This window comes from Gigantopelta aegis, chromosome 4 (genome assembly GCF_016097555.1).
Source record: "Gigantopelta aegis isolate Gae_Host chromosome 4, Gae_host_genome, whole genome shotgun sequence".
In the NCBI taxonomy this organism is placed as follows: domain Eukaryota; kingdom Metazoa; phylum Mollusca; class Gastropoda; order Neomphalida; family Peltospiridae; genus Gigantopelta; species Gigantopelta aegis.
In genome coordinates, this window is record NC_054702.1 from 76,713,935 (window position 1) to 76,728,434 (window position 14,500).

Consider the following 14,500-nt stretch of genomic DNA (forward strand, 5'->3'; position numbering starts at 1 on the left):
TATGCTTGTATTTGTCAGTTGCACCTCTTTCAAAACGTTTTCTTATTCATAAGCGTATGTGGGTGGGGTGGATTCAAGGGTATTATTCTCCAAAAGGCTAAGGACTTGACTATTATTTCAGGGTAGATTGCATTTTGTTTACATCTTTAAAATTTTGTATTCTGTGGACGCTTGAAGCAAGTTAAATGGTTGCTAGTATATATATTTGATTTGGTTTCCCTATTAATGTATGTTATTGTATGCCACACTTTGATTTTATCCAGAAATCGGAAGCCCTAAAATTTATGCTTATTTTATTTAGCAGTCCAAATGTTTCTGGAAAAATCCCCCCTCCCCTAGTAAAGTGCCATCGTCTATGCCTAAAAAGGAAACAGGTCATTCGCCGGAACTATTAAAAAGGTTAATAAGACAAGCTGCTAGCTACTTGTAGTAAATTAATCAAACACAACCAGTACAAAAGGATATAATTGAAATGGCCGTTTTATTAAATAACATAAAATATTTAATATTAAATCACACGAAGTAGCCACCTGACATTATAGGTGTTAATAGTTCAAAAAGTTACATAATACATTTCTCCTGATAAAAATGACTATTGCAGGGGGGGGGGGGGGAGAATCCGCCCATCCACTTAATACATGATTGGTGATCCATATTCACGCAAATTGGCCTCACAAATAATACCATGCCGTTGCTGGGACTCGAACCTGTTTATAATTTTTTTTTTTGTAAATTGTCAGATTGCTCAAATCACCTCAAATCACCTTCAACGTTTTCGGCCAAGCACTCAAAATTTATGTTTGGATTTAACTGTTTTGTTCCAGACTTGAGTAGATTGATCAGTTCATTTTTGGCTTTCACCTAACTTTTAAATGTATTCCAAATTCCGCCCACTTCAAACTTACCTCCCCCATCCTGTCCCGGACTTAGTTACTGGCGATGTCAGAGGTCAAGCCCGGAATGGTATATTAACGCACTGGCGCAGGGGATAATTAAATCCTTTCTGGCCTCACAAATTGTCCCATGCCGTTGCTGGGACTCGACCCTGTGGCACCGAATCGCCCACAGATTTCTAGACTAACCACGATGCGCTCTGAGCTATCGAGTCATCATGTATGTATGTATGTATGTATGTATGTGTGTGTGTGTCTGTGTGTGTGTCTGTGTGACTGTCTGTCTGTATGTATGTATGCATGCATGTATGCATGTATGGATGTACGTATGTATGTATTGGTGGATGTATAAAGCTATGTGTGTGTTTGTGTATCTGTACGTATGTATATTTTTGATAGGTTGCTACTCGAAAATTTAATTCTGGATAAAACGTTCAATTCCAAATATTACAATATTTTACAGCTATATGTAGGGGTAGTACAGATGTAGACAATATCTGTAACGAGAACTTTTGGGATGAAACAAAAATGGTTGGAAGTGGAGGAAAATGCACCAGACCAAACACCTGTAAAAACTGCAACCAAGGTTTCTTCAGTGCGCCAGGAAGAGGCTTTTGTGACAGTGAGTACAGTGTGTTACAAGCTTAATGTTTATTCGCCTTCACATTTCACCGTCTCAGTTATTTTCATAATCCCAACACGTCAACCGCTAACTTGTTTATATATCAAAGGACAGTTCTTCCCAACCTACCATTTCACACACACACACACACACACACACACACACACACACACACACACACACACACACACACACACACACACACACACACACACGTACGCACGCACAATGGAGGACATCCAAGTTTTAAAATTTTGTAGATGCACAAAAGTTGCATCTAAACAATAATCCCATCACAACAGTGTCACCACTAGTATATTATAGGCCGTGGTGTCTGTATGGTATATATATGATAATAAACGAGTTACCAGTTATTATCATTTGCATGTCCAGAGTAAAATAATTTCCTCTTGTCACGAGCTTTAACAGTTGTCTAAACACTATACCATGCGAAAACATTGTCTGGCCACTTCGTAGTATAAATAATGTGTGTTATAATATGAACGAAAAATCCATTATCCGGGATCAAGACCGTATCTCTATACAATGCAAAGTGGAATGGTCATTTGGCAAAATAATGGTTGATTATCTCTATCTTTAGGAGGACATTTTCACTTCACGGGATAAACTTTACTGCACAATATATCCTTCTTGCACCGCCACAAAAAGAACTGCAACACCAAGACCAGTTTACTAAATCAAACAAGCACAAGACAGAGCTCACTGGAATAAGTATAGCTGTACATTCGAGATGCAATGTATACTTCGACGTTGTGTTAATCATGAAGTATATATGATTATTGACGATGGCTATGTGGTGCGTTTCAAACGTGTTTTGCTTTATTGTTGATTGATACCTTTTGCAGTGTGCACTCAAATCAACAACTGCAAAGTGGAAGACTGCAGCTCGAAAACTGACGAAAGGTGTTTTCGGTGTTACGACGTGCACACAGATGTAATAGGAAAAAGAGCTTATTTTAAAACATATGGAGGAAGACAATGTCTAAGTGAGTATTATTTATTAAAACAGCAGCAGGAATCTTTGTATCACTTCATTTTCTGTAGGCGAAAAGATAACTATAATTCTAATATCACTGTATCATATTCATTGCATTACTTATGTTTACCTATTAATTTTATTGTTTATTTTTAATCACATATTTAATGTCAGTAATTAAAAATGTGAACAAAACAAACAACACTACTTACTACTAAAAGGTCAACATACATGCATTATGTTGTCTTGATGTTTTCATTATTTATTTACATAAAAATAAAACCCCAGCAACAAACTGATGCATACCTATAACGTTACTTTCACTTGAGAACAGAATAACTACTTAACATTGCCACAAAAAAGTTAATTTTATCTGACATTACTATAAACCCAAATAGAATTTTGTATACATTTATAAATGTGAACGTATTTACAGAGGCCTGTTCCTGGCGAAGTGACAGCACACGTTGTTATCCAGGAATCTGTACGGGGGACGGTTTGGTTGAAAACTGTGTTTGTGCAACTGGATATTACGGTGTCCACTGTGAAAAAAGTAAGCAGCAAATATACTGTTCAAAATGTATAGGGAATAAGACGAACGTAATATTGAAAGCAAAGATAGGAAGTTGCAAAACCGAAGCAGTGATGTAACACTATACTCAATGTTACTAAAATGTTTATGCCACAGTAGATATGCCTGAACCTGTGAAATTCAAGTTAATGCATTCATAACACAATGTGTAGTGAGCGCCGTGGTCTAGTGGATAAGGTGCTGGACAATGAAGCTGACAACAATGGTTCAAATCCTGTCAAAGCTTGCTCACACATTCATTTATCTTTCTCATCTCTGCCTACCATTTTCATTATCTTAATATAAAACACTTTCCAATTTCTTCTACGATTTCAATCTGTTTCAACCCTTTCTGTCAGTTTCCTCCAAATCTGTTTTCTGAGCTGACCACCCCATCACCTACCTGTCTCAACTACCTCCAAGGGTGCAGTCTCTGTGTACTTCCCTGCACCCACCTGGCATCCTCGTTATCTGCTGCTAATAAAGGTGGTCTGACCCACGGCACTAACGACCGCCGGTAGTAGGGGATAATAGTAGGTGGTTAGTACCTCTTAACAATGCCACAAGTAACTACTGAATACTCTCGAAGTGGTCAGACTAAACCTACGGATAAATGCTGATGATAATGACAGGTGTATGGCGGTTGGAGAGACAAGGACTGGGACGTGGAGGTGGACAGCGAACTAAGTTGAAAGATAGGAAGAGTTGCCAGATCGGGAAGAAATGAGATGGAATTCAAAGGAGTAAAAGAAAAAGGGGCAGTGGGATTACCCCCCCCCCCCCCCCCCCGAAACACAACACCCACAATCTGTCAACTCACTATGAATGAACCTGCTTATAGGTATCGTACATGTTGCTACAGTGAGAAAAAACCTGGTGCATGGAGCTAAAACACGGATATAAAACGATGCGCAAGAAAACCATTACACATGTGTAATATAATGTTGAGCAGAAGAAAGTAGTATATACCGTACCAGTATATAAAACAAATATTTTAAATATTGTATATCAATAATATGTTGATATTATGTATCAAGAGTATCTTTAATATATGTTTTTGACATAATTGTCCATTATTCAGTTTCAGACAAACCCAACCTATATGACGAACTATTCACAGTCGCAGACACCAACCACACCACCGAGACACCAGTGCACAACTCAGGCGAGACCACGTCATGGTCTAACATCGAATCACCTTCGAACATATCGTACATGTTTTCTTCAGATTTTCAAAAAGGTGGAGTCACGTCGCTTGCCTACATCACTGGATCAAAGATTGGCATTATTCGTGGCAACATTACTTTCAAGCTGAAAAGGGGTATGAAAACATGAATATCTACTGTATTTCTAAAACAATATCATTAGAAAAAGTAGTACCGGAAATAATATTGTAGAAAATGATAGTCCATAAAAGACGACAAGTGTATAAGAGGTTATGTTATGATGTATATCATTCAAATTGACTGTAGCTCTTACTATATTAAAAACACCCCCAGTTATTCAATGTTTAAACGCATACAAATTCACATTTGTTAGTTCTGATAGTGCAAGAATGCATTATAAATTGTTTATACCTAGCTGAAATATATATTAAAATTGGCGAAGGTTTATGACAATCATCGCCACGTTTTGCTATCTTCGTGGGTTTTTTTTTTGAAATGACAATTACAGTACGATATAGCATTCTGATAAACTACACCAAAACACGTGACATTAAAAAAACATAATCTATCTTCGAACGTTCAAACAATGTTTATGGTAGTTCTAAACATTTCATAGAGCAGGTAATACCACAAGTCCTGTGATTGGTGATAAATGTGAGTGTGTTGGTTAAAAAAGGATTATCTTGGCAAAAAACAAATGTATGTAATTTTATTTCATCTAGTACCACTGTGTCACGTAGCCTTGTGCCTGAAACATGTATAGGTACCAGTAAAAAATACTAAACTTTTGTACGGAACTAGGGTAGTCACAAAATCTACCAGTTATCTGTGAAATGAGCATCTTGACCCCAATTTGTTCTGATTCACTTAAGGGTGAGAGGTGGTAGTAGTTATATCCATGGTGCATATATCGACTGTAACATAGAAAGGTCAGAGTACACGTTTAAACAAATAATTAACTATTTATGAAAAATAGAGCAAACTTTATTTTTATTATAAGCATAATGTGTTGGCTGCATGTGCTTCTTAACACTGCCAGAAATGACCACCGAATATTAGAAAGTGACCTGTATAAATCCGCAACGATGGATAATGGGGAATGGGAGATTTAAAAACTAAAGGACTAGTATAGTGTTGTTAGAGCGGGATGTAAAGACACATGTTACAATAACAAGAAGAAAACGAGACTGAAGGAAGGACATATTTTAAAAATGCATTATAATAATACAGCAGAATAACATATCTGTATGAAAATGTACATATCATACACTACAATTCTAAAAAGGTGATGCATAACATTTCTCTCTTGAGAGTAATTCTTTTAGAAGTTTTGGAAATTTAATTATTAAATACAGAATTGTACTTACTGTGTTGAAATCAAAACGTCCGCAAATTGCGAAACTTGTGTTTTATAAACAATTATGTAATGGTGACTGCAATTTTGTTTTCAGGTGAAGCTGTTAGAACAGAAAAAAGACCATGTCCCGGCGCTAGCAGAAACAACCCAGAACAGAATCGGTTTCAGTGTACAGGAAGGTTATTTCCAAATGAGCTGTTTGGCGTGAAAGTAAATATGTCTACACAGCTTCCATTTCAACACAGTGATCAGTAAGTGAACACTGACTACAAGTTTAATTTTTGTTTAGCAGAGTATGTCTTGCAGAACGTGAAATAAAATATGACAATCAGGAGCTCAAACAGGATCATCATCATCATCATCATCATCATCATGAAGGGCATCATACTTTAGTTAAGCCTAAATTACAGCGTTGATTGGTAGTTTTGCTATGACCTGTGCATTTTAATTAAAACAAGGTAAATGTATTTAAAATGTTACGTCTCTTTCAGGATTACATTTTTAATAGAATCGGAGAATGGCGGTTATGTGGATGTAAAGAACTTTATGAACAGTGCTATATCGCGATTCTACCTGGAAGGTAAAACTATATCCAGGGAATTTTCAATCATCATGGATTACATAAAACCACACCACACTTGTAATCCGCCGAGCTCGTGTCCAGACGATGTGTTATCAGTACCAGATGTTACCATGACAGTACGTTCTAACACTTACAAATACAGTGTCAGTACTAGTGTACTTCACAAAATGCATTTTAAACATTGTGTATGGACTATAAAATTATTTTAATGCCAGATACAATTACAATCAGGTAACTTAGTTTAAATGACAGGTATATCTCAAGATCGATTATCTAGTTTGGTGCCCAAACATTCAGTTCCTGATATATTACTCATTCCAATGACTAAGCTTCGTGTTCTTTCTTCTAAAAATCCACGACTGATACATCAAAGGCCGTGGTATGTGCTATCCTGTCTATGGGATGCATATAAAAGATCCCTTGCTTTTAATTAAAAAGAGTAGTCAATGAAGTGGCAACAGCGGGTTTCCTCTCTCAATATCTGTGTGGTCCTTAACCATATGTCCGACGCCATATAACCGTAAATAAAATGTGTTGAGTGCGTCGTTAAATAAAACATTTCCTTCCTTCCTTCTTCTAAAAACAAACTAAATGTTTTTTTCCCGGAAAACTGAGTGACAAAAATATCTTTCAAACACACACACATTTGTCAAAGATGGCAAACAGTTTAGATGAACTGCTAACATCAAAATGATCACAAATATATAATGTATAAACATTACTCTAAACGTTTTTTTTAAAATTATTATTTTATTTTTTATTATTATTCTAAACGGTTTGTAAGTAATAGAATTTCAAAGTGTGATAAAATGAATAAGGACAAGAATCTATGCTTTTAAAACACACACAGCATTGTTCGAAATATCGTCTACTTTGAATAGCTGCTTATGTTTGTTATTTTCAGTCTCCCATTGAGATCAGCTGGGACAGATGGGTGGACGATGACTCTGGCATCAGTTATTACGTATTAGAAGTGTATGAACTCATACATATTGAAGGTCAAGGACTGAGGCAAAATGCACGAATTTCGAACAACAAGATCACAGATGTAAGATTGTATAACTCATGGGCGGATCCAGGAAATATTTTTAGGGGGGTACCAAAAAAGAAGGGCACATTGACTCGTCAAAAGGGCACCTTACTACAAGTTTTGATATTTACAATTAATATGAATTCCTACAGTTCTACGTCATAATATACTAGCAATAATGAAGTAAATTGGCGTCACTCGCGTTAGAACCTCAATGGGGCCCCATTGAGACTCAATAACACAGACACATATCTGCAAGCTTGCGCATGTACACGAAAATCTTGATTTCATTTATCTACAATATAATTATTGTTTACTTAAAAAAAAAAAAATTCTACAAACAAAAAGGGCACTTGGACATTTTGAGGGCACTTGAACAATTTTTGGGGGGGACGCGTCCCCCTGGTCCCCCCCCTTGGATCCGCCCAAACCAAAAAGGGAAGAAAATTCATCAATCATTCAAAATTCTATTGGCAGCTGCATTTATTATATTATTGGCCATATAATTGATCCTCCTCAGCAGTCTCATTGGGTTTTGCAGTTCCAACCAGTACCCGTTATGACTGGTACCGTATATCTTCGCCTGTAAGTCGATACCCTAATTTCAAGCCCTGAAAACGTATTTTTTTATTGACCCGTTTATAAGTCGACCCATGAAAAACTACTTATAAATATTGAAATATTACTTATTTTCAGCACATGAGAACAATAATATTTGAACAAAAGAAAATTATTTTACAAACTTCGGTTTTCACGTTTTGTACATCGCAATATGATCAGACTATTCCAATCAAACTATCATTATTACATAGCATCAAAACGAAATATTCCCTTAGTAGAGAGTGAAAGCTGTTTGACTGTTACTGTATAGTACTGTACAGATGGTTTTGTGCACACAGACAACAACTTATTTATAAACACTGACAACAGATCACTACGATAAAACTGAAAGTATCACGATGCCGCCATATTAATACATGTAAGGAGGATAACTCTGGAAAGTACACTGGTTTTTGTACCAAATGATGTGTGTCCCTATTGCTCTAGATAAGTGAACTGCAGAGATCAGTCTATTTTAAGGGAAAGCTAGTAATATTCATGAAGTTAATCACCGCCAAAACATTGTTTGAACAACCATTAATGCCAGTGACCAGATTTCAAAATAAACTCAGGCAACAGGTAGTTAGTATTGTTTACATTTTTACTATTAGTTATGACTTAATTTAACTAAGTGGATGTTGGCATGTGAGTGAGATCGTACGCCTTTTCGCATAACCAAAACCGTTGGAAAAAAATAGGTTATAAAAATAAATGTGTCAAATTAACATATTTTGAGTATAAATACATAGCATACTTCAACAATAAAACTTGTAAAATAATCCCCAAAACAGTAATATTTTTTGGTGAAATTTTTTTACCCTCTTATAAGTCGACCCCCCATGTTACAAAATAATTTTTGGGTGAAAACATGCAACACGGAAGTAAATATGGCGATCTCGCCACAGCGTGTCCCAACACAAAACTAGTAGTATAAGTGGTATAACCCTGTAGTTTTGGCACAAAAACATGCTGATAATGACAGTAGATATATACTATAATATATGTTGTAATATATGTCTTCTAGCAAGTCTAATATGTATGATAACTTCGCCTAACGATGAAAATAAGTCCTGGCGAACTCGCCCGGGGCGACTTCGCCAGGGCGAGATCGACACGGGGCGAGATCGCCATACTCCTACCAAATACCATATTATGTGCTACTATGTTTTGTGGGAAGAGAAAGTGTGAGAATTAAGAAATGTTTGACATCCAACAGCCAATGATTAATTAATCAATGTGCTCAAGTGGTGTCTTACAACACAATGTTAAATAGTTATTATATTATTGGTTTACCTTTAATACATCCATAGTAAGAAATATTTATGGTAGTTTATGGAATAATATTACATTATATGATATATTACGTGTTATTAATTGTAGCAATCATTTCAGAATCTCTTTATCTATCAACCTCCGAAATCTGGTATTTTTGCCGTGGTTTTGTCAGCTTTTGATAAAGCCAACAACTATGAAAAAGCAAGAAGGATTATCATATTTGACGACTCGTCAGAGGTTTCCACTAAAGCGAACACCACACTTATTGTAACATCAGCATCAACAGAGACAGACTACATATGGCAAACCACAGCAGACTCTGTGACTGTGACCTGGATAAAGAGATACCTTAATGCATTCCATGAAAATAACCATATGCTTGATCGCGTTTTGCCAGAAGGAATATCTCCAGAATATGATGACAAAGAAGGACTGCGGACCATCAACAACATTACAAACAAACAGGGTATGATAATATTTATGTGTTCAGGTTTTTTGAAATAACACCTTGGATACCTAGTGGTTTTTAAATTTTGTTTTATTAGAATGTATTATACTAAACACTAGGTGTGTAGACCGATGTTATTATATACTAATATGGATATGTTTGAATATCTGGGATGTGTCTAGAATTTGTCATGATATTCTGAATGCACTGAGTTGGAGATTCTCAGCTTATTCTAATAATGAAAAACATCTTACCACATACCAACAAAATATTATTTGATCAATGTGTCTGCAAAACCTTCGAATTATGGACCGCACCACTCCCCCGTCGATTTTAATGTTTTACACAAATCAAACAAATGTCGTACACTAAACAAGAGAAAATCATAAAAGCTACATCACTTTTCAAGCGAGTTAATTCTTGTCCTTTTTTTTGTTGTTGTAAAAACAAATAATAATAATAATTAATGCAGGATTTTCTGGGAAGCCTCGTCGTATCCTATAGATCGATCTTTCCACTACCTCGTATGCATTTTTCTATCCCACATGGATGCATAACTTAAATTCTTAAAACCAGCAACATACCTTCTTACTAATTCATGTGGACCATCAAACCTTGCCTACATGTACAGTTTGAGATGACAGAGTGTTGCAACGTCATATATATATTTTTTTTTTGTTTTAGATAATTAACCCCAGATCAATGTGATAATGTCAAGGATGGGGTGCCCTGAATCTTGACATTACAAAGTGGTTTTGTAACATACATATCCATATCCATACATTATACATAATGTATACACACATAAACATATTTTTCACTGATATACACATATATTTTTAGTGATTTAAATGTACCAAATTATTATGTTACTGTGCCTACAGTAAGTTTTAATCTGAGGAGAAAACAGAAAATAATCTTCAGTAATAAATGAAAAAGTGGAATTTTTTGTTTTCGTTGGTTTTATGTTTTGGTTTTGGTTTTTTGATGAAGTAGAAATACTGATAAGAAAAATGAGTACATGTTTTGACATGTTGCATTATTTGGGATTTTTAAAATTGAGATGGACAAGTGCTTGTTATTGGTCTTAAGAAGCAACCTGTTTCTAAATTTGTGTTTTGTTTGCTAACGTATAATGTTAGCTATTCTCACATTATTCATTATGACACTTAATGACATGTCTGACAGTCTTGACACTTCAAATGTATTGACAGATTTCAGTTTGATGGCTGTAATATATATGATATACGCTTGTCATTTAGGTATTGTAAAGTTTACGACATCATTCAAGATTGATCACAAAGGTGGTTCAACGTTCACGTCAACTCCTGTTGATGAGGATTTCACTGATCAGAGTCTGTCAGAGACTCAGACTGTAAGACCAACACTGGAGGATGGTGACACCTTTATGTTCTGGGTGAGAGCCTACGATGTTCGAGATACGTACTTTGCAGAGAATGTTACTGTACACATCGACACCTCACCACCTGTAATAGAGAACCTTTGGCTTACGAAAGGAGATCGACTCAATATCAGTGTACATGATATTGAGGAATTCAACAAACTTACGTGAGTGCAGATTCTACTATATATACAACATTAAAACTACTTATTATTAGTAGTAGTATTAGGTTCCCAAGCCTTTTTGGCTAGGGATTTCTAATGTTGACCCCGGCCTGTTTCTGGCATATTTTTCCATTTCGAAAACACAACAAATATTGTAACTCGAGAAGTTTTCAACTTACACAAATATTGTTTTCACTGTTACAATCTACTCGTTAGCGCGCAATAAACAATAATGTCGATTTACATTGTATAAGTTTTGAACTTTTTCAGAAAGATTGTTCAAATGTTCTACATTTTTGCTCTGTTTGTGTCTTTAAATCTATGACGTTAACATAAATGAAATTTATATGTTAGGATTAACCATTTACTTGTTTATTAACGTGTGAAATATGAGACAAGTGCAATGTCATTTGCTAATATGGCACGACAAACAAAAATAGTATTACCAAAATACAATCTGCACGCATGGCTACTGCAGTCATCTCTTTGAAGACTGATGACACCAGTGAGTTTATGGCCAATTACGCAACACCCTATGCCTGCTTTTTGTGAGGTCAGCCTTTTAAAGGAGTCCTATCATGTTTTATTTGTGTGTTTTAAAAATATATTATTGTTGTTTGTAAAGAAAGTTATCGACCTATTTGGTTGAGTGTGTGCATGTATGTGTGTGTATGTGGTGTGTGTAATGGGAAGGGGTGTAATTATTGCTATAATTAAATAATGTATAAATATGTCTGAGTAATGTACAGCTATTACAGCTTGGGAATCCATCATTACCACTTGCGGTTAAATTTATTATTATTATTATTATTATTATTATTATTATTATTATTATCATCATCATCATCGTTATTATTAATAATACGTATTAAATACAAATGAGACGAGCAATTGCAACTGCGGTGATTATGAAGCAGCCTTAAATCATTGCAATCATTAACTAATTATCTTACAGAGAATATTAGGTAATGCATATCAGGATTATTTATGAATTGTATATTTGTAAATCAGTAATCTACTTCATACAAAGATATAATTAAACACATGTTACAATGTAAACCAGGCAGCCAAAATAGAGGAGGCACATAAAGCTAAACTATATTAAAATATTATCTTACGGTTATATACTCGAAAGTACAAAAGTTTACTATTTAGAATATTTTCAAGGCATTTATAACTTAAATTAAATGGAACTGCAGTACTGTTTTATAGAACATCATGCATACACTTTAAGACAAACAAATGTATGGTTTTTTATTCAACACAACATATTCAGCATTGAGTGGATAGCTTATGATGATCACAGCGGACTGGAGACAGTGGCATGGCGACTGTTCGACAACTACACTGGTGTAGACATTGTTCATGGGCTAGAGCATATTGTAGCACAAGGTGGATACCAGGTGATGTATTAACACACGTTAACTTCTCAATGCCACTTGTTTATTTTTGTGTATCCTAAGGTACTATTTTAATTTGGCTGTGTTTGAGGACATGCACGTATGCATATAAATAAATTCAATTTAACAAAATTCTCTGGAGCTGTAATAACTTAAATCGTTTACGAGCTTTATAGGAAAATGATACAACATTTAATATTTAACATTCAAGTATGCATATTATTAAGTTTAATTTGACACTCTGTAGAGCTGTAATCATTCACATCAATGACTTAAACGTTTAGAAGATTTATATGAAAATGATACAATATGAAGGGCAGTCCAAACCGTATCTCTCTGCAAATTGGAGAAAAAGGGAAGTTTTGACAACGTTGTGAATGTTAACATGTCATGTGCCATATTTGTCTGCCGGAAGCCTGTCACTCTTAAGACATTTTTAGCATTAATTGTTGAGATATTAATATATTATCGATACAGTCTGTCGAAGCTTGTGAAAAGAAATATGGAAGTTATGCCAGGGGAGCTAACTGCTACTGTACTCCATATGTTGGATGTTTCCACCGTCACTTTCAAGTGAAACCTATAGTTGTGGCGGCAGGAAAAGAAGATGGGGGAGTGTTGAAGGACAAACATTCGGGAGTTCATGACTCAGACTATTACCTTGAAGTGACAGTCACCAATCATGCAAAACTAACTACCAAGTTGGATTTTCAGGTACATGAAATACAGTCCAATATCAGTGATATCATAAACGTTTATTAACTAACATTTTCTTTTACTGGTATTCTAATTCTGGTTCTGACTACGTTAAAAATTATGTTATTAAGATTTTGTAATTTTATGTTGTGCATGCAAAGAGTTATTAATAACATATATTTTTTGTACTACACATTGTTTATAGCTGACATTTACCAACGAATGAGGCAGATTTCTACCAATGTGTATTAACAAATAAACATGAATAATTTTATTACAGTTCAGTTGTGAGTTGTGTATAATATGGTAAATTTCTAATGAATATGTTATTATATTATTATGTTATCATGTATACCTTATTGTCTTTTAGAATGAAACATTTTTTTTCTCCAATATTTAGATAACAATTGACAGCAGTCCTCCTCTCGGGGGAATCGTCCATGATGGTCCAGCTGGAGAGAGTGAACGAGATTACCAAATTTCAAAAACTCTGTTTGCCAACTGGGAGGGATATTTTGATAAAGAAAGTGGAGTGGCGTTCTATCAGTATTTATTTGGAACAAGTTGCAACGACATTTCTGCATTTTCCACTGATCTTAATAAAACGCAGGTAACGTTTCGTAAAACGATTGGTTATTTAAAACTCCATATCATTTGTTAAATACATATTTGGGTATTGTCCTGTCGAAATGAAATAGGTTAGGCTTTCCCTGATTTCTGGGACAATTTTGTTTTATTTTCCAATGATATAAAAACGTATTTTAAATATGTAATAAGAAGGACAAAGTTGTATTTACTCTGATGTTATGTCGACTCGACAAATTATTTCAAATATGAACGACAAAGCCATAAGTGATCAAGGTCATATATCTGCATAATGTAGAGTCGAGTGGGCATTTGGCAAAATAGTGATTGATTATTTAAAAATATTTGTCTTTTCGTTATGTTCACAAAATCCACATGCAGATATTTGTATTATCTGTTTTCAGGCTACAGAGACTTACTCTACACAGGCTGAGTGGGATGCATCATCGGATGGGAAGTATTATGTAACAGTGGTTGCGTACAATCCGGCGATGGCTCCTTCTCACCCAGTGTGTTCAGATGGAGTTGTTGTAGATTCATCACCACCTCAAGTGACTGAAGTGGCCATTTTGGATTCACGTATTGTTGGAGGGTTGGTAAAATCTGGAAGTGATGTCTGGTTGGTGAAAAACGACAGGCGAAGGCTTTTTGTACGGAGTCCAAACAACGAGTGCCAGTATGTATCAGCTTCAAACAAATCATTAGATATTA

At 35.2% G+C, this 14,500-nt stretch overlaps 1 protein-coding gene across 1 annotated transcript in view; it reads left to right on the forward strand.

The window, feature by feature from the left end:
* Positions 1–1,421: 1,421 nt before the first annotated feature.
* The window catches only part of LOC121369995, a 74,056-nt gene continuing 60,977 nt past the window's right edge, over positions 1,422–14,500 (forward strand). The window contains exons 1-13 of the mRNA XM_041495078.1: positions 1,422–1,515; positions 2,382–2,522; positions 2,949–3,065; positions 4,165–4,404; positions 5,701–5,857; positions 6,098–6,305; positions 7,094–7,237; positions 9,200–9,560; positions 10,805–11,111; positions 12,385–12,511; positions 12,986–13,222; positions 13,605–13,814; positions 14,194–14,465. Of these exons, the coding sequence (XP_041351012.1) occupies positions 1,422–1,515; positions 2,382–2,522; positions 2,949–3,065; positions 4,165–4,404; positions 5,701–5,857; positions 6,098–6,305; positions 7,094–7,237; positions 9,200–9,560; positions 10,805–11,111; positions 12,385–12,511; positions 12,986–13,222; positions 13,605–13,814; positions 14,194–14,465 (2,615 nt within the window). The remainder of the gene's footprint in view (positions 1,516–2,381; positions 2,523–2,948; positions 3,066–4,164; positions 4,405–5,700; positions 5,858–6,097; positions 6,306–7,093; positions 7,238–9,199; positions 9,561–10,804; positions 11,112–12,384; positions 12,512–12,985; positions 13,223–13,604; positions 13,815–14,193; positions 14,466–14,500) is intronic.